General features: G+C 32.3%; 1 protein-coding gene across 2 annotated transcripts in view; it reads left to right on the top strand.

The window, feature by feature from the left end:
• LOC118200448 (protein scribble homolog) overlaps positions 1-24,902 on the top strand; it is a 187,756-nt gene that overhangs the window by 12,346 nt on the left and 150,508 nt on the right. For both annotated transcript variants that reach the window (XM_085811973.1, XM_085811972.1), the window contains exons 3-6: positions 36-114; positions 7,258-7,347; positions 7,438-7,558; positions 13,722-13,796. In XM_085811973.1, the coding sequence (XP_085668099.1) occupies positions 36-114; positions 7,258-7,347; positions 7,438-7,558; positions 13,722-13,796 (365 nt within the window). The remainder of the gene's footprint in view (positions 1-35; positions 115-7,257; positions 7,348-7,437; positions 7,559-13,721; positions 13,797-24,902) is intronic.

The raw sequence follows: 24,902 nt of genomic DNA, 5'->3' as shown, positions 1-24,902 counted from the left end.
AAAAGATTTTTCAAATGTTGTTATTTGTGTTTCAGATATTCCAGATATACCTGAAAACATTAAATTTCTTAAATCATTACAGAATGCAGATATTAGTAGTAATCCTTTAGCAAAGTAAGTTTATTAGATTTTCATTATTTAAAATCGTAGAGCCATACATATACAGTCAAAAGTTGTTAATCCGGACTCGTCGAGACTTCGGCGATTCCGGATTATCGATTTTTCCGGATTATAGATCATCAGTTTAAATCTCGTAAGATGGCATGCAGAAATTCTAAAATTAAAAATATGAAACCGTAATTTATGAAATAAAAAACAATTATGATCTAAAGGGTATCAAAATTTACAAAAAAAAGAAAAGCTTAATATTTATTTGTTTACTTTATTAAACATTTCTTTCAATGTAAGTTGTTTAAGTTGCTTCGTTTTATGTGATAATACTTTCTCTTTAATTCTATAAACAGACATAATTTCTTGTTCAATTACAAAGTTCCACTGTTCAAATCCCGTTAATTGCTGTGCCAAGAATACCGACTAACTTGTCAATCGAAATTTTTTCGTTTTCACTAACCTCTCTGTCACATTCTTCATGTCTTTATATTTGACATAATCGAAAGTTAAAGTTTACTTTTATAAAATTGCTCTTACAGTCTGCAAAAAATAATAAGCGTGATCCAATTCGAAGATTAAGGAACAACGCAATCATTAACATTAACTGAAATAGATAATTAGATAATTTTAGCTTACACTGTCCGTTATACATTAAACGCGCAGGCGAAAATGTATTCTGCACTTGCGCACATGCATATGCGCAGTAGTCAAGGTCTTACGCGCATGCGTAAAACGCCTGTGCGCATGTGCCAACGTGGCGCATGCGCAGAAAGTTTTTAGCTTTGATGTCCGGATTATGGGTGTCCGAATTAATGACTTTTGACTGTAGTAGCAAACTGTGTAATTAGGAAATTTGAAAGAAATTTTTTTATGGTTTAAATTTTTTTATTTGAACAGTAGATGCAGTGCAAGCTGCTTAATGCAGAGTTGCATGACCATGTTTATCTGGTCATAGCACTTTTGTCATTTGGTGTATATTACCTCATTGTTTAAAACATTTTGTTAAACAAAATTATGGAATGAAAACAAAGACTGAAATAATTAATTATATGATATATATATATAAAAATGTTCTTTAAATCAGGGCTGTGGAGTCAGAGTCGAAATCTGAGTTAGACAGATTTTTGGGTGAAAGGAGTCAGAACTGGAGTCCCTAAAAGGACGTCGACTCGCGCTCCAGTTTATGTTGGACAGTTTGAATAGGAAATGAAATTAAATTGAAAAAACAATTTAATGACAAACTGAGTTGTTATTTTTATTTATTGATTGTATACATTAATATTTATTTATTTTCCATTTGATTGACATATTAATAGATAAGTATAAGGGGAGGAGGATGAATGTGATATTTGCCATTATTCATTAAACTGATTTAGTTACTTCTTCAGCTCATTGATGGGATTACTGTAGCATAATTCACAGCAAGAAGGAGCCCATGGCTGCAAAATGCATTAAATGCTATAAATCTCATTTGTACCCATGCTACAAATCTCATTGTTAAATTTAGGCAAGCAGCAATGACTCCTAAAAATGAGGAGAGTAGGAAAAGGAGCAATTATTAATCAAGCAATGCAATGAAGGGATGATAAAGAGGTTGTTAGAATTAAGAACTTTTTTAAAAGGTGTAGATAACGCTAATGTTTCGCTAACAGAAAGACTGGAATGATCTTGCAGAATTGGAAACTCTTCTTTCTACACCGTATATGGCCACAAAAAAGCTACAATCTGAAGAATTAACAGAGGGCTTGTTTCTGTGAAAATGGAAAAATGTGATGTTTTTTCTTTATAAAATGGACTGCTTATTGCAGAAGCAATCATTTCTCCAATGAAGAAAAGAGAAACTATTTTGCTAGACAATGAGATCTTGCTGGGTTCAATATATGTAGATCCAAAACACCAAATTTTACTGGATGATGAACAAATTAAAAAGGCAAAGAAAGCTATCTATGAACTTTCACTAAGAATGAAATTATTCTCAGAAAAACTGGAGTGTTCAAAACAGGGCAGTCAAACTTCAGACATTGCAACTAAGTCTCTATCATCCTCTTCCAGTGATGAATTAGATTTTGAGAAATATTTAGATAATATTGAAAAGGCTAAGGCAAAGTGAATGAAAGTAAAGAGTCAACAGCTTTTAGATATAAAAATGAAAAAACACAAACAAGATTTCTACACAGCGCTCGAAGAAATAAGAGAAATATGATCGTTCTTGCAAGACACCTCTTTTAGAACTTGTACAAATCCATCCTGAAACATTAAAAGAAGTAGCTCTAACATTAACAGCTCTTCCTCCTTCTCAAGTTACTGTGGAAAGACTATTCTCAGCTCTGAAGTTTATAAAATCGGATCTATGGTCCTCTATCAACGAAGATCTTGCGGAAGCTATACTGCTTCTTATGCCAGTTTTTCCATTTCATAATAAATGCTAATTAATATAAATAATCTGCTATGTCATCAGTTTTTTTTTTTTTTTTTTTTTTTTTTTCTGTTGCATCTATCACTTCTTTTATATTTAAAAGAAATAAGCTGTAACACATGTGTATATGTTCACATATATATGAGGGAGTCAGAGTCTTTAAAATTCCAGGCGTCATGGCCAGAGTCAGTCATTTTCCCTACCAACTCCTGGTTGAAATACAGTTGTTTTTTTTTTTTTTTTTTTTTTGTAAGCAGATCCAAAAATTCCTCACTCATTTTAGTTTGAAATATTGCTTTTGATTCTTCAACTTCTTTTGTTTCATCATTTTTTAAAAGGTTGGTGTGCTTAAAACACTTCTGAGTTGTCTGTTCTGAGCTGCAGTTCCAAGACATGTTAAGCAAATGTGACATATCAGGAAGGCTAGTTTTCCTTACTAGTTCATTTGTATTTATGTCATCTATGTTTTAAAGGACTTTGTTATATCTATGTTTAACACTTATTTCATGATGATAATGTTCTTTTATTGCTGTAATAATCACTTGATCACATGGCTGAATTATAAGTGCAGTATTTGCTGCCAAAAATTAACTTCAATATGTTTCAGAATGACATTTATACTATATGCTGTGCAGTTGTCAGTAAGTAAAAATATTATTTATTCTTCAGTTTGTTAACCCTTTTCAAAAGGTATTTTCAAAAGGCATTAAAAGTTACTTACATCATTCATGCGTTTGAATTATATTTTTAGTCCTTTGGTAAACTCTTTATTCATTTAAAGCACCATTCTTTCTGTTTCTGATTACTAAGTTTTCTTTCTTTCTTTCTTTTTTTTTTCTTCCCCCTCAACAGATATTGATGCAGCATAATATGGTCATGTGGTCTTTTGATATTTTATACCTTTTTGAACTTTCAATTTTAAATAAGTATGTATGTTAAGACAATCTTGATAATACAGTACATGTTTTTGTGTGCGTTAAAGTGTTTCTTTGTCGGCAGAGTAGGCCGTTCATTTGATAACCAGCAGCAGGGAAATCAGCATCCTTTTTCTCAGCATGAATACATTTATAAACGTCTTAACAGCCGTCTGTTGCTACAAAAATCATCCTTCCCAATTTTTGTGGCGAATTCTTCAGTATTATTTCATATCTTTTTCATGAACATTTTTAATCCAATTTTTCAGTCCTTTTCAACACTTTGAGCTTTCCTGCTATGCATCTGTTTTTTTGATATCCTTTTGATTTTTCTTTATTTGAAAATAATATTTCCTTAGTTCTTTAAAATCTAACAGAAGAGAGACTGAGAATTATTAAAGACTGCAGTACTTTGACTTATTTGTAGGATCTGGTTACAGCAATTTAACAAGTCGATTTTAACCCATAGACTCGGACCATTGCTTCTCTTTTCCTTTGCTGGTGTATTAATTTACATTGAAGGTGCCTTGGGGGTGTGTAGAACACAGCATTCATAAAAGTGTAAAGCTCAAAATAAGTAAAGAGTTATTTTGGAGTAAAAATGGTAAGGCCAATCTAGATTTCTACTTTGTCAAACTGGTTAGTCAAGTTAATTGTTCTAAAATTTGGAAACATTTTTTTTTTTTTTTTTTTTTTTTTTTTTATATGATTGGCTTAGATCAAAATTAAGCTGCTTGGCAACTTAATCCTTTACTTGCCGATATGTCTCTGTCATTTGTCAATTTTTATACTGCACTTCATTTTCTAATATCTTTTTTTTTTTTTTTATTTCAGTTTAATAATATTATTTAGTAGTATTTTTATCAAGGTATATGACTTGTTGAGCACCATAAGTAGTCTATTTTCCTCATTTTCATACACAAATGTAGACTTCAGCAGTTCAATAAGGATATCTGAATGGTAATATTTAATGGGACTTATCTTTTATGATCCATTTTACGAATATTCGTTTTATGACTCTTAGCTTTTATGAAAGATATACATTAGTACCCTTTTTCAGTAAATGAAGCAATTTTGAACATAATTTTCATTTTTACAATGAAAGATAAAAAATGTTTGGTTCAGCATTTGTTTGTGTTATAACTGTAGAAGATTATGACTACTTATGATATAGTAACATTTTTAAAAGATAAAGGCAATTCTGTAAGATGTTGGCTGCCTATGAAGGTATGGTTGGCTGCAAGGAATTTATGCTGTAGAATAAAAGTGTATCAGTTTTACTGGCCAGACATGTTATTTTATTTTCAAGACATATCCATTATTAGGATTTCAAGACATATACATTATTAGGATTGTAAGAAATTTTGACTTACGATATCGAGCCAGGTGGCTCTTCAAATTGTAGACATGATCATACAGATGCAGATGATGATTAGGCATTAATAGATGGTCTTTGTCATTTTTCTGCAGCCCCACAGGCCCTTCATTGCTGAATCATAAGACGGCTTAATGTACTACTAATCATTGGTACATCTTTATATCTTATTCTTCCCCCCTCCGAAGATGAAATTCCATTATGCATATATTATTTCTCTTTGCTTGGTTTATGTGTTTATCATACTTGGTTGTTGGTTTGCATGTTTATCATACTTGGTTGTTGCTATTTAATAATTAATAATTATTAAATAACTTACCTTGAATTTTCATTCACTTTATAGTTACTCGGAAATACTTGAATTTGACACAGTAAAAAGACTCAAAGAATTGAATAAGATTTTGACTTTGTCAGCTGTTAGAATTGTTTACATGAGTTCATTCTTTCTTAGCATCGAATACTAGTCCTTTGTTTTTATTTAATCTGTCGCCTCAAACACACAACAAAATTAAAAAAATACATTACGAATTAAACTCTGGTGCGAGGGCAGTGCCATCTTTAGGAAAAGATAAAATAAGGCATAAACATTTTTAAAAACTGAACAATAATACTGTTATTGCTTTTATTGCTATTTTTAAGTTCAAGAGGTGTTTTAATGTGAATTTTTGTTTGAGGGGGCCATTATTGTTTATAAATGTTAGAAGAATTCCCTTTTAACTATTAATATGTTCCTACTACCAGATCATTCTGTAAACAACATTCAACAGCAAATAGCCACTGATAAGCTGCCAAATAAGACTTCTAATTTTGAATAGTAAAATTGTCTCTACTACCGATATAGACCTTCATGTATGAATATGGCCAATGCCATCAGCAAGGCCAAAAGAGTTAATACTTTTGCTTACAAAAAATTCACACAAATGCTTTAAAAATGGGTTTTAAGTTGTTAAAGTTAACAAGTAGTCAAAGAAATATAGATACTTATGGTATTAATGCAATTTAGATGAAAAGGTAAAGGCTACTTACTGGGTGGTTTTCATGCCTTGTTTAGAAAGATTGCCAAACTATCAATATGTATTGTTAAGTCGATAAACGATATCAACTTATGAAAAGAAAATATGCTTTAGGAATTTAAAATACAAATTTGAATTATTAGTATTATGTAATACTTTTAAAAAATAGAATACTTGTATTCTTCTTCAAATCTTTCTGTAATTTTTTTTTTTTTTTTTGCATTAGCCTTCTCTTGAGGTAAACAGCAGTCTGTTTTTGCTTAAAAAAAAACATTTGAGAATTACGGAGACTTAGCTTCATGCAGTGCTGGCTATCTAGGAAATGCATTTCCTCATTGTTCCCTTTAGAAAATATTTAGCAAAATTCTATATTACTGCTGAAGTGTCACCACAGTTTCTTCAATTGCAGGTAACTTCTATGAGCTCATATTTTAAAACTAAGTTTCAGGTAAAAATATTATAATTTGTTTATAGAAACTGCTTGAACTTGGAATACAACAAAAAGGAATGCATATAAAAATGGCGTCAGTGTTTGATTGAAACAATTGTTATGAGCATGGTTGCCAGCGTTAAGCACATTCCAAAAATTTGGCGACTTGTAACAAGTTGGTTGCTTTAATATGCAAGTACTGTAATATAATAATGCCTTGATATTAGTAGAAGATTGAAAAATTTGTTAACATGCACTTTTATGAATGTATCGTAAAATGGTGAAATACAGCAGCTCAAACTCATATTATCTTCTTACAACATTTCTTACTGCTTATATTAATAAACAAATTATTTGTATCTGTATTTCATGACTTATGGAGTGCTTTATTGGAAGGCATGACTTTTATTGTTTTGTAAAGATTTGAATACATGTAAATGATATGGACTAATGTTTCATGACTTGTAGCATGTTTTGATAGGAAAAATACCTTTTATTGTTATACTTTCTTTTGAAAACGGTCATGATGTATGATTATAGCTGTAGTGTTTTTTATTGTTCTATCTTCTCTTGAATATTATGATAAAATGTCAGAATTTCTAATTGTAATGTCTATGATAGAGACAGAAATATAAAAGTTTATTATAAATATGCTGTGCAGCATATAGGATATTTTGTTATTATATGTTGATGTTTTACTGCGAATATTTTATTAACAAGTTTTACTGTACTTGTGTATGTTATGTAATTATTGCATATATGTTGTTTGGTACTATTTGGTTTTCCATAAGGATGATAATATATTTCTTAACACAGAGACAGTAATATTTGTTTTATTTAGTTATAAAATTGTAAACTTAAAATGCTTTTGTAATTTATTGAAATGCCTTTATAATTTTGTTTTATGTCTTTTTATTCTAATATCTTTTAATATTTTAAGCATTAATGTTTGTGGCATGTGTCAAATTGTAATTTAATGACTTATATTCTGTATTTAGGTTGCCAGCAGGCTTTGTGCAACTCAAAAATCTTACAGTACTTGGTTTGAATGACATTTCATTATCACGTTTACCAAATGATTTTGGAAAGTAAGAAATTTTTTTTTTTTTTTTTTTCATTTTAAAAGTTATTATTATTGTTACATTCTGTATAAAACTCTTATTTCATGTATTTTTCAGTTTATCAAATCTCCAATCCCTAGAGCTTCGTGAAAATAACTTGCGGACATTACCTCCTTCATTTGCCAACTTAACCAAATTGGAGAGGTTGGATTTAGGAAGCAATGAAATATCAGAATTAGTAAGTTAATTTTTTAAAGCTTTAAGAATTAAGCAGGATAAGATATTCAGTATTCATAAAAATGTTGGCTAAGCAGTACAATTTGGCAATGATGTGTGGTTAAGAAGTGATTTAAACTGTATTTCATTTTTTATTGCAGTATGTGTGTAAAAGATAAACTAAAAATCACTAATGCTAATTTAATTAAAAAAAGTGAATGATTTATCACTTAGAAATGCATTTTGGATACGTTTTAAAATACAAATTTTGACGTTTTTTCTTATCTCTCTTTCTTTTAAAAAATTTATAATTTAACCAGTAAATGCTGCATGAAAGGAATCATAGATACATTAGTGATATTTACTTATAAAAGCTTTCCATCACCAAAGCTGCTTCTTTAAAGTTGCTGGTGAAATTATTCTACCTGAACAGGTAATCATTGCTTCACCTTTACAACAGTTTTTCACGCAGAAAACATATTGAGGCCTAAAGACAATGACAATGTTAATATTTTTCCTTTGACATTTCTAGGAATTTCAGGGTTTAGCCCTTCAAAATTGCAGTGACAAAGCATGGTTGGCAGAAACTGTATAAATGTGGAGATAGCTATGCAGCCAATGAGTATGTCAGCAGTACTTAAAAAACTGCAAGTGTTTCAAGTTTACTAAGTTGATTGTTACAGATTTTACGTGATGTGTTCCATGTAAGCTATAGTAAAGTGATATTCATAAGTGAGAAGAATTTGCCATATGTTCAGTAAGAAAGGTTGCTGATGATCTACAACGAATTTTGAATATCCCTTGGCCATATAATGCATATTTTTATTGCATGAGCTGGTAATACTGTAACTATGGGCACAATATACAAGAGCAGAGAAACCGTAAGACTTCAGGAGGTTTGCAGTGTTTTTCAATTGCATGGTATTCATCTTCATTGGCTTATTCTTTTTTGAAGTGCCATGTGCAGCAGATGGTTTGAAAGCATATTTGGTAGCATAATAGTGCTACCTGAAAATATTATATAAGATTGTGGTATGTTTGTGAGAACAAAATCTGATATTGGTATTGTGCTTATGTAAGCTGGCACTCTCCTTCAAATAACATCACCTATGAAACAGTTCCTTATAAGAGAATTTGACTTCAGCTACTTACATCCTATTTTGTAGCCCTCTTGAATACCTGACTTAAATGTTTGCTGATTTTTGATTAGGGTGCATGAGTCATAGGTGTCTCGGATCAGCAGCATATTATTCTTGGCACAATTATAAGATGCTTTATGCTGAAAAGTTTGAGATATTAGAGATTTGTTTGGTGCAGTGCATTGGTGATGATCACATGTTTCTAGAATGCTTTTTTCTCTAGTAGGAGGACACTTAGTAGTATGAAATGCTGTGTGCTGAAGCAGCCATGAGTTATTTGAGTAACATTATTTTTATTAGATGTCACATGTAGAATATTTGAAATTTATAGTGGGTCTTCAAGGGAGCCAGATGTTATGGCAACTCTTCTTTCTTGCTCATAATGCAAGTAAGAAGATGCTTTTGATGGCAGCAAAAAAGGCTGTTGATAGAATTTCAATGTTGCAGGCATATTTTTTTTTTCCCGCGTGTAAATGTTCTCATCTAAGAGTATAGATTTAAGATTTTACATATTGTGTATAATTGCATGCAATAAAAAAATTTAATGACTATGAAAATTCCATTTTTTTTTTAACCCTGATGTTGCTATTTGCCACATCACCTTAAGGGTAAGATGAGGATGCAGTCACATCTGTTGGTGAAATTTTGAACTAAAACTTTTTTCCTATCCTCCCCCACAAGTTCTTAGCATAACACTTTCTTCAAACTACATCTTTATAGGAAAAGTAATTTTTTATGAATTTTTAATCTTTTGGTTCATCTTATATAATCGTTTGAAACATATCATTTGTTATGAAAATAATTATTTTTTATACATTTATGTTGAGAAAATGTATGGATATTTTGAGTATTAAAACTGATTGTTTTGTTATTACAAAATTGGGAAATAAAATAATATATGTATAAATAGAAATTATATTTTCAATATAATTTGAAAATAAAATAATAAATGTGCATATAGTTTCATTTGTGCATATTTGGTTGGGAGGTAATATATCTTTTTCTTCAAAAACAATATAACATCTTACTTACTTCTTGGTAGGTTAAAAATTATCAAATTTTTTATAATGTTTAAATTAAAAAAGATTATTATGATGTCACATCTTTTATCAAATTGGTACTGTTCTGTTATCAGGATCGGATTCAGAAATGTATGAATGCATGCACGTGTGTATGCATATATGTGCATATGTACACATGCATACACATTCGTAGTTACATATATACATGAACTTGTACATCCATTCATACATGCATACATATATATATTAGCTGCTGCCTCTATGCAGGAAAGAATCTCCCTCCCTTCCGGCATAGAGGCAGCAGCTAATAACATCATGTTACGATTGAAGATATTTTGGTACTTCTTGATTTTCACAGTTCCCATTATCAAAACAGTGCCAAGACTTTTGCCAAATTTAAACTATTCGCATATCGTTTCTGGGATTGCTTTTAATATGGCATCAAAAGACTTATCTTTCCCAAAGGATTTCCGCCACATGAATTTGCAAAGGTTCAACTCGATATGATATCAAGCCATACCCCTATGTTGGTTTTGGAAAGAAGGCATTAAACAAAACCCCACATCTTTCCACATTTTGGCATTTTGGGTGTGAGCACACATTGCTGAATCAACAAAACAATTAAAATGACTGTGACCAGCATTTTCAAACTTGTTTGTTTTATATGCTTGCCAACAGTCTGAATATACTGTCTATTCTTCCGCTGCGTGGTCTACAGTCGTTTGATGTCAGTGTGCTTGCTTCATGATTTGGAACCTGAACAAGAATGCTCTCACCATTTTTAGAGCATAACCTGCTGGATATCCATATCCACTGTTGAGAAAGTACCTTGCCAGCATTGAATTCTCGTCAATTTCAACTATTTTTCCAGGACCATCCTTTAGAATGTTGAAATAAATCCAGCGAACAAACCTCTGTTATAAAATTGTTTCAGTCATTTGTTGGATTTTTACAGATGTTGAGCTGCTTATTGCTTCACTTAAGTGACATTAGTTTCGCAGCACTGTTAGGAATGTTATTCTGGAGCCACTAAACCAATTGTTGGATCAACTGGCTCTTTTTTTATTTGCAACTTTTTATTTTGCCTATCTGTATACTTTAATTTACATATAGTTTCATTTATGCATATTTGGTTGTAAGGTAATATATCTTTTTCTGCAAAAATGATATAGCATCTTCCTTACTTCCCTTGGTAGGTTAAAAATTATCAAATTTTTTATAATGTTTAAATTGAAAAAGATTATTATAATATCACATCGTTTGTCAAATTGGTACTGTTCAGTTATCAGGATCGGATTCAGAAATGTATGAATGCATGCACGTGTGTATGCATATATGTGTGTATATACACATGCACATACATTCTTGGTTACATATATATATGAACATCCATTCATACATGCATACATTTATATATATTCCTGAATCATGTTCTGATAACAGAACAGCACTGTTGCGGCACGCAATAAACTGGAAGTTGATCTTTCAGCACTAGCCTTATCTTCAGGGCAGATGTTTTTATTTTATTCGGTTTATAATTCCTTACTGAATGTAGTATTTCATCTCAATGTACTCCGTCTTTGATATGATTTAAATCAAATTCCTTGTCATAAATATCACGAATACACATCAAATAGTTTTCTGGTTGCAATTTTCTAATTTTGACTATGCGTAATGTATGCTTAACGCATGCACGCGTTGAAAGAAATGTTTAATAAAGTAAACAAATAAATATTAAGCTTTTTTTTTTTTTTTTTTTTTTTTTTTTTGTAAATTTTGATACTCTTTAGATCATAATTGCTCCTTTATTTCATAAATTACGGTTTCATATTTTTAATTTTATAATTTCTTCTGCATGCCATCTTACCACATTTAAACTGATGATCTATAATCCGGAAAAACCGCCGAAGGAATCGCCGAAGTCCTGACGAGTTCGGATTAAAGACTTTTGACTGTAGTTCTCAAATTTTTATGGGAGATGACATTAAGAGAAGCAAAATTACTAGTAAAAGCACTAATACTTTTTAAGGAGATTGATAATTTATTTGATGATCTTTCTCTGAATTTTTCTCAGGATCAAGAAGTAATATTTTGGTAACTTAACAAATGTCTTATAAGTCGATTTTTTCTGTATGTTAAAATTTAATAAAAGAAATGACATTATTATTAATAAAAGTGAAAAATCAGACTAAAAGCATGATGCTTTTAATTTCAGATTAAAATATAAAAAACTTTTGTTCTTTGCTTTTTTATTTTACATTGAACATTGTAATTGTAATTGCATTGTGTAATTGTATCAAAACATTGAATTTTTTTTAAAAGCATGGTATGTGCTGGAGTATTATTTGAGGGAGAGTTAGTAATGTAGTGTTAGACAGAAATCTGACAACTTGATAGTATTTTCTTATTGTGAACTTATAATGTTATAATGTTTTTGAACTTACTGTTTTCAAATAGTATATTAAATTAAATTTTTCTAGAAATATTCACTTTTTATTTGTTAGTTACTGATTTGATTAGCTGTCAATGGAAATACTGTTTATGAATGTGCATTCTTATGCTATAGAAGCAAATGCATTCTGAACTTTAGTTTAAACTCTTAAAATTTCCATAATTTTTTTTACACGAGTAGCTAACTTAACATATTTAAAATTAAGAAGAAAAAAATATCAGTGAAGTTTTGATTTCAGCTCTCACGAGGTAGATTCTTTGCTTTAAAAGGTGTTTATATATCTGTTAAAATGACATATCTGTAATGACATGCTAAACATTAATTGATAAATATAATCTGTTTTATTGGAAACTGATATAAATTTAAAAATATTTTTTGAGTTGACACTCTGTAAGGTGGTAGACAAGCTAACTGTCTGTCTATCTATCATAAAAGTAAGAAATATTTTAACATGTCTAACAGGAAAATGAGGGAGGTTATTGTACTGATCTTTTTATAGCTGATCTTAATGTAATAATTTGATGAATGTCATCTAAATTTTAAGGGGAATCTTTCTTTTTTGCTTATGAGTGGAGTCATCAATTACCAAACAAGAGTTGCTTGACTTAGGATATTTCAACTTCTCATCGAAGACTTGTCCACTTCTTGGTGTTAGGTGATTTATCATAGTGGCTTTTGCCTATGTATATTAACTGCAGATTTTTTTTTTAACCAAGAGTAAGAAAATATATTTTGATAATGTCTTATAATCATTCCATATTTCTGTAACCAATGCTGTGTTTTACTGTTAAGTGAAAGCTTACAATAGCTCACCTGCTCTATTTATCAAGTCCTTTCTGATGTTACTGAAAAGAAATGTTCCTTCACATCCTGAATGAAAGAAATGAATGCCTTCACATCCTTTTTCTACCTTTTCTGCTCATCAGTATAATTAGGTTATTGCAGTCATGCTAATCTGTAAAGAATGCTGAACTTAACATATATAGATTATTCAGTGAACTTTATGAGCATTGAAAGATTACGAGATTGCAGATTTTTTTTTTTAAACCGTAAATTCTTTTCTTTCTGATTCGTTCGAATAAGCAAAATATATTAATATTTCTTCTTTAGTGCAGTTTTTATGTTACTGATCTCTATTGCATTTTCATTCATAGAAAGTAGTGAAAAAAATGGTGGGGTGAAAGTAAACATAGACAATGCAGTGAGAATAAAATCCATATTGAAAACTAGATTAGTGTATAATAAATTATATATTTTTATCATTCTGTCTTATGTATTAAATATAGACTAAAGTTTTTATGTTAGTGTTAGTTGATATCTAAACATATGTGGTAGGAATAGTTACTTTATAATAAATTAGTAAATTTGAACTAGAACAAAAAATATGCAGGAATTTTCATGGGAGCCAAGAGAATGAAAAAAAGAAATTGAATATAGTAATAGCATTGTCGTTCTAGGTTGGAAAACTAAAGAAAAAGTAATTCTTTCTTACATGTAATTTGAATATGAGCTTATCTTGTAGCTTTAATTTTTGTGATTTTAAACTTATTTATTGTTCATTAATATTTTTAGCCTGCTTTAATTGGCCAATTCCTAAATCTTCAGGAACTGTGGCTTGATTGTAATGAACTTTTTACTTTACCACCGGTAAGTTCTCTCTCACTTTTATTTTTATAGTATAATAATGATATCCATGCTGTTTTTTTTTATCAAAAATCGAGCTTTTATTTTAAAAGAATGGTATGTTAAGTTTTATTCAAAGTCTAATTCCGAAGTCAAACAACAAAAACCAGCGTTATCTTTTCAAATTGGCCCACCAGCGGCCGAGCGGTAAAGTCGCTGAACACTGGTAGTTCGGTCCGAGGTTCGAATCCCGCGAACGGGCTGGCTGCATGGGTGTTTTCGTGGTTTTCCCCATGTGTAACGTGTATACGAGCCAGTTTCCCTTAGAAAGTCCTCCACGAAGGCATCCCTCCCCTTAGGCAGATAGCCCTAGTGAGCTTTGCCATAATTAAACACACACCATCTTTTCAAATTTTCACAGGACAAGTTTCAGTGGTTTTCCCGAGCCACCATCCTCAGCTGCAAACATAATTTCTTTAAAGGCAGAAGGCAAAGATGGATTGGAATTAGGATCGTTAACTAGAACAGAAAGATTAAAAAAAGAAAAAGAAAAAAAAAAAAAGTTATGTTTTAGTTCTGGTTTCAGCAACAGATGGTGCCACTAGCTTTTTTTCTGTCCAGGCTTTCTTATCTTATCTGATCATTATATCCTATCTTGTTCATTTGCGCTTTTGCAGCTGAGGATGGTGGCTCAGTAAAACCATCGAAACTAGTCCTGTGAAAATTTGAAAAGATAATGCTGATTTTTGTTGTTTGACTTCTGAATTAGTATTTGTTCGGCGTGTTATTGTGTCTTAATTTTATTCAAAGTATTGCTATCCACTACGTTTTTCTATCTTTTTGGCAGCATACGGATACTGTGTCGGAAGAATACTTCATCTTTCGAGGCTATCCACAAATCAACCCGATTTTTGGTATCTTCATATGATGTGAAGCGCTGCTCAGACAGGCCATTCTCATCAATTAAGTCTCAATCAGACTTCGTCTCATTAAGTGTGTTTGGTAGAGAAACACAGTAATGGTTTGGTTTCAGCAACTCATAATACATGACAGCAAGTTAATCTCGCCATATACACAGCATGATTTTTTCCCCCAGGAATATTCAGCTTGGCTATCGATGTTCAAGCATGGCCAGGGGGTCCCTAAGATTTCTTCTTTGGATTATCAAAATGGATCCATTTTTTATCACCATACTATACAATACAATATAAATACCAGTATTCAATGCAAAACACCCTTTCGTTTGTGTCTGGGAAGCAGCATTTTGCCTGTAAAAAAAGTCAGCGTTAAACGTTTCTCAGCTTCAGTTCATATGGAACTCAGTTTCCTTGCTTTTGAATCATTCCCAATGATTGTAAATGATGTGAAATTGCTTGTTGAGTCGCTCCTAATGTAACTGCAAGCTCTACTTCCATTTGGCACAAATCTTCATCCAAAAATGCTTCCAGTTCTGCCTCTTTATACACTTTCATCCTCCACTCCCACTCCATTCTTTGTCTTGGGCATCAGATTCACCATTCTCAAACTTTTGAAACCACTCACAACGTCTCTCATTTAAGGCAGACTAATCATATACTTCTACAAGCAATTGATGCACCTTAGCTGCAGATTTCTTCAAATTAAAAAAGTAAATCAAAAGTTCCTGCAAATGACACTCATTCGGCTCAAAACTTCATGAATATATATATATATATATATATATGCTAATACAAAATGCCTAATATTTCAAGGTTATGTTGTTAGCAGGTGTTCAATCATACGATATGATGTTTTATCAGCCTGTTTTAACCCTGAATTACTGGTGGTGGTGTTTTTTGCCAAATGGTGGAGACTATTTGTACTCCCAATACAATTATTTACATATGTATATATAATTTTATAATTTGTAAAAATTTAAATCCTAAGAGAATCTTAATTATAAATATTCTAGAATTTAGATTAATAAATTTCTGAATATTATGATATTAGATGAATTTGTTAACTATACCTTTTAAACTGTTTATGCATTTATGTATTAATTCCTGAATAATTGCCTTACATTATGCTACCCAATATTTTCAAAGAATGATTGAATGTTTGCCCAGAGTTCTAATTAAGTATATAGAATTTTTTTTTTTTTTTTTTTTTTTTTTTTTGCTTTTGTATTTTTACTGAAAAATTTTGACTTCTATAGAAACTGCTTTTTTTAGATGCTGATTTATTGGGTCATCCAAAATGCTCTGTGCTTTTCAAAATAAAACAGGCTTTCTTCTACTTATTTTGGTACTGCTCATAAGGAGTGATTTTGATTGAAGCAGATGTGTAAATGTAACATTTTCAGCCGGAGTTGCATAATTCCAGCGCATGTTGTGGCATGATTTTTTGTTCAGTGTAGAATAGAGAACCAAAGAGTTCATTTTTATCATATTATGAGTTTTTTTTATAAAGGAGAAAAATTGCTAATCAGACTGCTCATAAAATTAGTATTGTTTATGGACAGAGTGCTGTTTCTGAGCAATAATTTTTAAGGGTTTTGAGAAAATTAAGTGCACAGATTTTTGTCCTGAAAGATGAAACCTATTCTAAACTACCATTCTCTATAAATGTGGACCTATTAAAAGATGTTGTGTCTGATAATCCATGTTATACAGTTCAAGAGCTATCAAACAGACTAAATGTTCTTAAAAGTACAGTACATAATCATTTGAAAAGATTGTGTATTGCCAGAAGGTATGGGTACATCATGATTTAAGAGCAGAATATGCTTATTCGAATTTGGCACGTGATTCTTTTCTGATGCAAAATAAATAATTTTTTTTTTTCAAGTGGCTCATTAGTGAAGATGAGAGATGGTTACTATACAGTAATGTTTCAAATAAAGGTATTGGATAAGCAAAATGAATTTCATCTAATAATATTAAGAAGGCATTACATTAATAATAATAAGTCCCTAAAAAGTAATGTTAAGTATATGATGGGACTGCAAAGGAATTTTATATAATGAATTGTTGCCACCAGATCAGTCACTAAATTTTGAAAAATACTGTTCCCAGGTGACAGTTTTTAAAAGCAGAAATAGAAGCAAAGCACATATGGCTAGAATGTTTAATTCACCGCACTTTGCCGTCTTGCATTTTCATCTCTTCAGGTCACTTTGGAGTTCTTCATGGTCTGGAGTTCAGTTGTTCATGAACTGTAAAACAACAGCTTCAATAGAAGGAAACCTAATGACTTTTTTAAGAAAGAAATTAACCAACAGCTGGAGCGATGGCCAAAAGTCATATGCCAAAATGGTGCTTAAATGATTAGGTGAAATTTTCCCATGTTTTTATAGTGCTCACATCTGTATTTATCTCCCTCAAAAATGATCAGATGCATTGTAAGTCTATTTTTGTATCTTTTAAGTGCTTAACAATAATTAACGTACCAACCAACTATTCATTTTTTTTAAAGTCTGTTGTTAAAGCTATTCCTTAGAGCAGAGATTCCCAACCTTTTTATCCCCAAGAGAACATTCTAGAATATCTGTTGCACGGTGTGGCACCATTTACTTTTTCAAGGTGAATTTATAGTTGGATAGAGTTTAATAATACATGCACATAAAAAAGGATATCAGTCGCATTTTGCTTTGTGCTAGAATCAATTTCTATTTCATTAAAAGTAAAAAAAAAACTTTCGCATAGAATTTTATTGAAAACTAAAACGTTTTTATTGTGATCGCACAGTGGCGGGCACCATGCTGCCTGCGGGCATAGGGTTGGGAAATCATGCCTTGGAGACTATTAAAAGTCAGTCTTGAGATTAGATAAGCGAAGCTTAAAATATTTCACATTGAAATGTAGAACTGAAGTTAGTATTTAGTGATCAAATTCTTAGGACATATCTTAACCCTTTGGTTATATTTTAATATGTGATTTTTTTTAGTACTGTAATTTGATTATATATTTGTACTCTTTCCCCCTTTATTTTTTTCCTTGTAATCATCCAAATTGCAAGAAACAAGTAGCCAAATTTCATAGGTGAAGTGGCAAGGACTGTACTATACACGTATTTACATAATGTGCACATTTATGCCAACTTTATATGCTTTGTTGCTTTTCCCATATGCAAAATAAATATGTACTAATTTCCATTAAAAAGCTTTCCATGAAATAGTAATTTTGGTAGATATTCCATAAGTGTCTAATCATAGTTAATGAAATATCTATACCCTTTAATTTTGTTGTTAAAGAATTTTTATTATGGCTAATATATATTATGTGTGTAAAAGTACACTATATAATACACTGCTCAAAATAATTAGAGGATATTGAAGTTTGGTATGAAATAACCATATAAGCGACAACTTTTTTAACAAAAATGAAAGAGAAGTGGAAAAGCAAAATTATAATGCTTACAAAGTTGGGAATATGCAAATTTTGTCTGTGACATCGAAAACTACCCGTTTTAGATAAGGAGTGAAAAGCGACCTGCATCATTCTTCCTTAAGAAGGAGATTAAAAATAACTGACACAGCTGAATGTTTTGTAACTGTGAATATGATGTTTCAGCAAAATGACCCATAGCCTATAGAAGGACATTGATTTAGAGGCGGGTTGAACGCAATCCATTGTTGCATAAGTTTTAGGAATTTCTTAGTGTCCTTTTGAGACTATGAAATCAATTTTTGGAAACTGGAAATGGTCGTCAAAGATTGGGACAAGGTCACACACCTGCAAACAACACAAAATGAGAATCGATATTCAACATTGGACGGTCAGAAGAAACCACACTATCAATGCCACTTTCTTACAGAAGCACCTTCAGAGGGCTTCTGGTACCAGAGTTATGACTCGAACTGTTCAAAACTGATTTTACCATGTGGGTTTGATGTTCGCAGATCTCAGGTGTGTTTCTTTGATACAGGGTCCACCATGCTGCCCAAAAGGGGGGGCTCAGGAGCATCCTGGATGGGGACAAGATAAGGGGAGCTACGTACTCTTCGGTGTATAATATGACTGTTGCATCAGGTTCTTCTATTTACAATAAAATTAATGTAAAATTCTTTACTTGCTGCATCTTCAGTGTTCACAACGCCAGGCTTCTAATAATCACGTTTTCCAGTAAGAGTTTCTATTACAACTAACAGGCCATCTTGTCTTTTTCTTATTTATTCAAATAAAACACTATTATACACTATTTACAAGGTAGGTGATAATTATTTTAAGACAGTACATGTTAATTCTCTGAAGTTTTGTCTTTACGCTCCTCAGAGCGGTTCCAATCTAGTCTCGTTCTCGGAACTTAATTACAGAAAAAGTAAAGGAAGAGATGCCCGCCATCTAGTGGCAAGAATGTGGCATCCTCCCACCTTTTGATTTTACCTCTATAAGATGGGAAAATCAACACAAAATTTATCAATAATCAAACAAAAATTCAAGTACAACTTTCACAAATATGAAAAGTAACTAATGCTCTAAAATTAATACTTACTAAGAAGGATTACACATCTAAACATTTTCTGCATTACATTCACACCATATCCAGATAACATGTTCCAATTGACTACTGTTAGGACAATTAAATTTCTAAATACTGAAAAGAAACAAAAATTAGTATAGCTATTTAAAAATATGTAACAGGTTTTACAGTTTTACGTCCATAACTAGTTTGATAGTTCATATCACTGTCACACTTATCGGCAGACATAACATGTTCCAATTGACTACTGTTAGGACAATTAAATTTCTAAATACTGAAAAGAAACAAAAATTAGTATAGCTATTTAAAAATATGTAACAGGTTTTACAGTTTTACGTCCATATCTAGTTTGATAGTTCATATCACTGTCACACTTATCAGCAGAGTTTTTTTCTTTTCATGGTGAAGTCACTAAACAAGTTAGGTCTATCAAGTTTGAGAGGATAAATACGTTTCACAGGTCTTAGCAGTTTTCACTTTGACTACACATACTTCGTTGTCTTTCCCAGGATATAGTTCTACAACACGACCTATTGGCCAATCTATTCTCTTCTTGTTGTCGCTGCCGACAAACACCAAGTCATTTTTGTTGATAGTCCGAGTAGATCGTTTAGATGGTTTTTGCACTAGGATAGCTAAATATTTACCACGAAATCTTTTGCGAAAGTGTTCTCTTAAGTTCTGCAAGAACTTGTATCTTTTTGTCAGATTGATGGTATCCAGGTAGTCTTAAGTCTGGTACTCCGACGTCGTGCACAACTTGTAGAAACATTAAAGGAGTTAGTGCTGTAAGATCATTTGGATCTTCTGAAAGGTACGTAAGGGGTCTTGAGTTATCACTGATTCGATATCACAAAGTATAGTCAACATTTCATCGTAAGAGACACAGGACTTTCCGAGAACATTTCTCAACATCTTCTTGACTGTTTGTACCAACCTCTCCCACCAACCGCCCCACCATGAAGCAGTTGGGGATTAAACTTCCACTGTATTCTCATACTAGTTGAGTGACATTCTATTTCTTTCCAATCTATCGATTTTAACAGATTTTCAGTTCCAACGAAATTAGTGCCATTGTCGCTGTAAATAATACTTGACGACCTCTTCTGGCAATAAATCTCCTTAATCCCAAGATGAACGCATTTGTTGATAAACTTTCTATCAGCTCAAGATGTATCACGCGATAGACTGCGCAAGTAAAGAGCAAGATCCATGCCCTTTTCTCTTTCCTTAAATAAAGAGTACCGGCTACATCGACTTCGGTCACTGCAAACACCAGAGCATCTCGAACTCGATCTTCAGGAAGAGGTGCTGGAACAGTCTCTATATTCTTTGCGCTATATCTTCTACAGCAAACACACTTCATAAGAACTTTACGTACTGTTTTTCTTCCTCTCAGGACCCAGAATTTCTATCGAATATTGGCTAGTACGAATTGCACACCAGCGTGGGATAGTCGCAAATGGTAATCTAAAATTAACCTATGAACTAAGTCATGACTTGAGGGCAATACAATTGGACAGAGAAAATTTTCTTCTTCCTCTCTTCTTCTAGTAATCTTGGTCTTTAACCGAATAAGGCCATCTATGTCAAAAAAGGTACAAAGGTTGCTAACTTTAAGTTCTTTGCCAAATGCTTCTATTTGTATTATCTTGCATATTTTCTTTTCTACAGTTTCTATTTCAGGGACCGTGAGTTCTCCTGATTGTTTAGAATCTGGTCTTCTGCAATTGTTGATAAATCTGCATATCCAAGCAGTTATTCTTAACATTTTATGGTAAGATGAATATTTCTCAAAAAATGTTCTACCCTTTGCGTATTTAGTGCAAAAATGACTGATTTCCTTTTTTCTGAATTCACTATTTCCATATCCGGTATTTCCCTTTGTCTAGGCCATTCTTCCTGATTTTTCTTCAGCCAATCGGGGCCCTCCCACCATCTAACTACTAAAAGTTGTTTAGCGGTGCAACCTCTTGATGGGAGGTCAGCTAGATTTTTTTGTTCCAGCAATATGTTTCCATGTTTTTGGATCTGTGAGTTTCCTAATCTCCGTGACTCTGTTTTCCACAAAGACAGCCCAGACAATCTCTTCCCTTTGAATCCACTTCAAAACTGTTGTAGAATCCATCCAAAAATGCGTTTCCACATTTTGCCATTGTAAACCATTTAATAGAGAAGAGCATAGTCTGGCACCTATCGTGGCAGCTGTCAATTCCAGATGAGGGATCGTAATAGATTTCACAGGAGCTAGCCTAGACTTTGATGCCAACAGATGAACTTCAACTCCAGAATTCGTCACAGTTCTCAAGAAAACTGCAGTAGCATACGCATTACTACTGGCATCACAGAATGTGTGAATGTTGCAGAATTTAAGAAAAAAAGGCTTTTATACCAATTCACAAAATTTTGTTTTGTACTCTCGTTGAAATTCCTGTTTTCCATAGGTTCTGCAACAATATTTTAGGATACAAGAGAACAGGACTCACAATTCCAATAGCATCAAATATTTTGTGTGTTACAGTGAGAATTGTTCTCTTCGTTATTATACCCATTTCAAAATCTTCTAGCCAATTCAGATTCAAAGTTAAATTATCTTTCTGAGAGTTCTATAACAGACCCAATACGGGTGAAATAGTTTCCTGTTTCAAGTTATCTCCGTTATGTAACCAACCTCGAAGATTAAACTTTCCTTCTTACATTATTTCTCGAGATTTTTCGATGAACTGGATCATCTCGGATTCTTTGTCAAAACTGGCAACAACATTATCTATGTAGAAGCTACGCAAGAGTTTAGCTATCATCTCTGTATCATATGAAGAATTTTTCATGTACTTTTGTAGATGGAATACTGTAACAGCTGCCAAAAGGAAAGGACTACTCTTAACCCCAAATACTACTCCATTATGACGAAATATTTTTGTTTTCTTTTCTTCCACATAATTCCACCAGAAAAACCGAAGCCAGTCTCTATCTTGAGGCCTTACACTGATCTGTAAGAAAGCCTTCTCAATGTCTGCTATAGCAGCAAACTTGCCATCCCTAAATCTCAACAAAAGAGAAGGAATTAGTTCTATCAAATTTGGTCCACACTCCAAACACTGATTTAGAGAAGGAGACGTTTGTTTTCTCGCAGACGCATCAAACACTGGTCGAATTGGTGTTGAGCTATTTTCTTTGATCACCGGCCTATGTGGCAAATAATGTCCATAGTCAACCGCTATATTTTCTTTAACTTCTTTGATCACTCCTAAGTTACACCAGTCATTAAAAACTGCATTGTATGAAGAAAATAAATTTTGAGATAGAAGTTTCTGGGTGGTAGATTGTAGACATTGTGGGTAGAGAGTGGTACATGATTCTCCGCTCATGGAAGTGCGACTTCATAACACCCCTCTTCGTTTAGAGATACAGAATTTTCGAACTGCAATTTTGCTTGCAAATCCCTTTCCTCTGTAGCCTTCTTTGTAACTGGATCTGTTATTCCGATAACATCAAGCCTCCACAGTTCTGACAGTGTGGCATCAGAAATATGTAAAGATAACGAAAGCGTATAAAAGGAATTTTCTATTTCATAATTGTCAGTGTTCGCTTTCCCCATGACTGTCCACCCAAGTCTTGTACTTATAGCAACTAATCTTCCCCAAGGAAGAACTTCGATTTTACCTGTAAATAAATTTGCAGCAACATCTGCCCCTAACAACAAATGAATCTCTTAGGGGTTCTCCTGGAATAATCTGCAATTTCCATTTTCAAAAACATCACTGACGTAAATTCCTCTTCTTCTAAGTTCCCTAATACAGTGCATATTTTTGATTTTAGGGACCGAAGAACATATTTTTCTTTCATTGATCATTACATTGATTTCGCAATTATACCTTTTATCTACGCTACCCAATTTTATTCTATAACGTTTATGTTTTTCCGAAACTTCTATGCCACCGAAAGGTCCGTGAGTTGCACTTTGTTCACCTAAGCTTCTTAATTGTAACCTTTCTGCTGCATACCTGCTTATGTACGAGTTTTGATTTCCGGTGTCAATTATTACTCGAACAAATTGGTTATTCCCTCTTCCGTATATGCGAACGACTAAAGTTTGCAAATATACTTCTAAACATCCTGCTTGATTTGAAAGTACTTTATTTTCTATCTCTTCGTATTTTTTAATTTTTGAAACTTCGACAGAAGGATTTTGTTTATTACACATAATAGTTGCATGTTGTTTTTTACAAATAGAACAAGTTATTTTTGTTCTGCAGTTTCACGCCAAATGGTGGGGTTTAAGGCATTTATGGCAAGCACATTTCCTTTTTAAAATGTTCCTTTTTTCTTGTAATGATAAGCCGGAAACGAAACTACAGTCATAAGTCTTGTGGAATTGATTACAGAAGACGCAGTTGATATTTTCCTCCCTGCATTCGGATTTTGTAAACAAATCTGTAGCGGTCGGAATCTTTTGGTTTATTATGTCTGTTTGAGAGACCATATGCGCTTTTCGTTGCAGGGGGGAAGAAGACTGTCGCCGATCGGATACTTTTTGCTGTTGCGAAACCGTTGACCTTGTGCGTTTGCGGGATGAAAGTTCTGCGTGTAAGAATGACATTAAATCTTTTATGTTATAATCGGTGCCAACATTTTGTGTTCTATGAAATTCAAGCGTTAATTCTGAAGGCAATAACTTCAAAATCATCGGACACTGCAAAGCGCTGTAAGATTCCGATACAACATCTAACGCTTCGAGACATCTAATCTGTGCTTGTACTTTATCATACAAGTTACGGAATGTTTTTATGTCATTCGCATTTTTTAATGATTCAACATTCAGCAAATTATTCATGTGTGCATTAATTAAAACGGTCGTGTAAGATTTGAATTGCTGAAACATAATGTTTCGGCGATAATGGAAGTCCTTGAACGCAACTAGCAGCTGTTCCTCCTAAATATGCTTTCAGGTAATTAAATTTGTCTACTTTGTTCAATGATTCGTTATTATGTATTGAGGACTCGAAACTATTCCAAAAAGTAAGCCATTGACTACTGTTCCCATAAAATACGGGAATCGAAAGTTTTGGTAATTTAACATTAGGTGTATCTTTTATATTTTGCTGAGTGTTTGGTACATTTAAGTCATGGTTAAGTTCCTTAATCCGTTTCTTAAGCCTGAATTTCCATAACGTTATCTTCTCGCGATTTTGTTCTGTAATTTCGAATTCATCTACACTCAGAATTGGTTCAACTTCTACATCGGCATTAGATAGTGTTTCGGCTTTAGCATTAAGCTGTTCTAACAATTCTTCGAGCTCATTAATACTACCTTCAGATTTATTTAATTCATTTTCGATTTTCTTAAATAGTTTTGTAACGGCAGTTCTTAAGATACTTCTTTTCCTTTTTAATTTATCTACTTCTGCCATTATCTTTCTTAGATTCAAACATTTACACAAAAAATGTACGTCTCATGAAAAACAAATATTTAACTCTTACTTAGAAAACAAAATTATTCTTTTGCTGAATACTTCAAGAACAAGTATTAAAATCTTCAATTTTAATATTCAGCTTTTGAATTCACTTTATTAGAACTTTACAAAAAACCTGGCGTCCCTGTTCGGGTGCCATAAAAATGTTTCATCAGGTTCTTCTATTTACAATAAAATTAATGTAAAATTCCTTACCTGCTGCATCTTCAGTGTTTGC

The sequence above is a fragment of the Stegodyphus dumicola genome, chromosome 2, assembly GCF_044657685.1.
Source record: "Stegodyphus dumicola isolate Sdum_Otavi_A_Nest chromosome 2, ASM4465768v1".
Taxonomy (NCBI): domain Eukaryota; kingdom Metazoa; phylum Arthropoda; class Arachnida; order Araneae; family Eresidae; genus Stegodyphus; species Stegodyphus dumicola.
The sequence above is the reverse complement of the archived record's forward strand: the minus strand, read 5'-3'. Positions and strand labels throughout refer to the sequence as shown.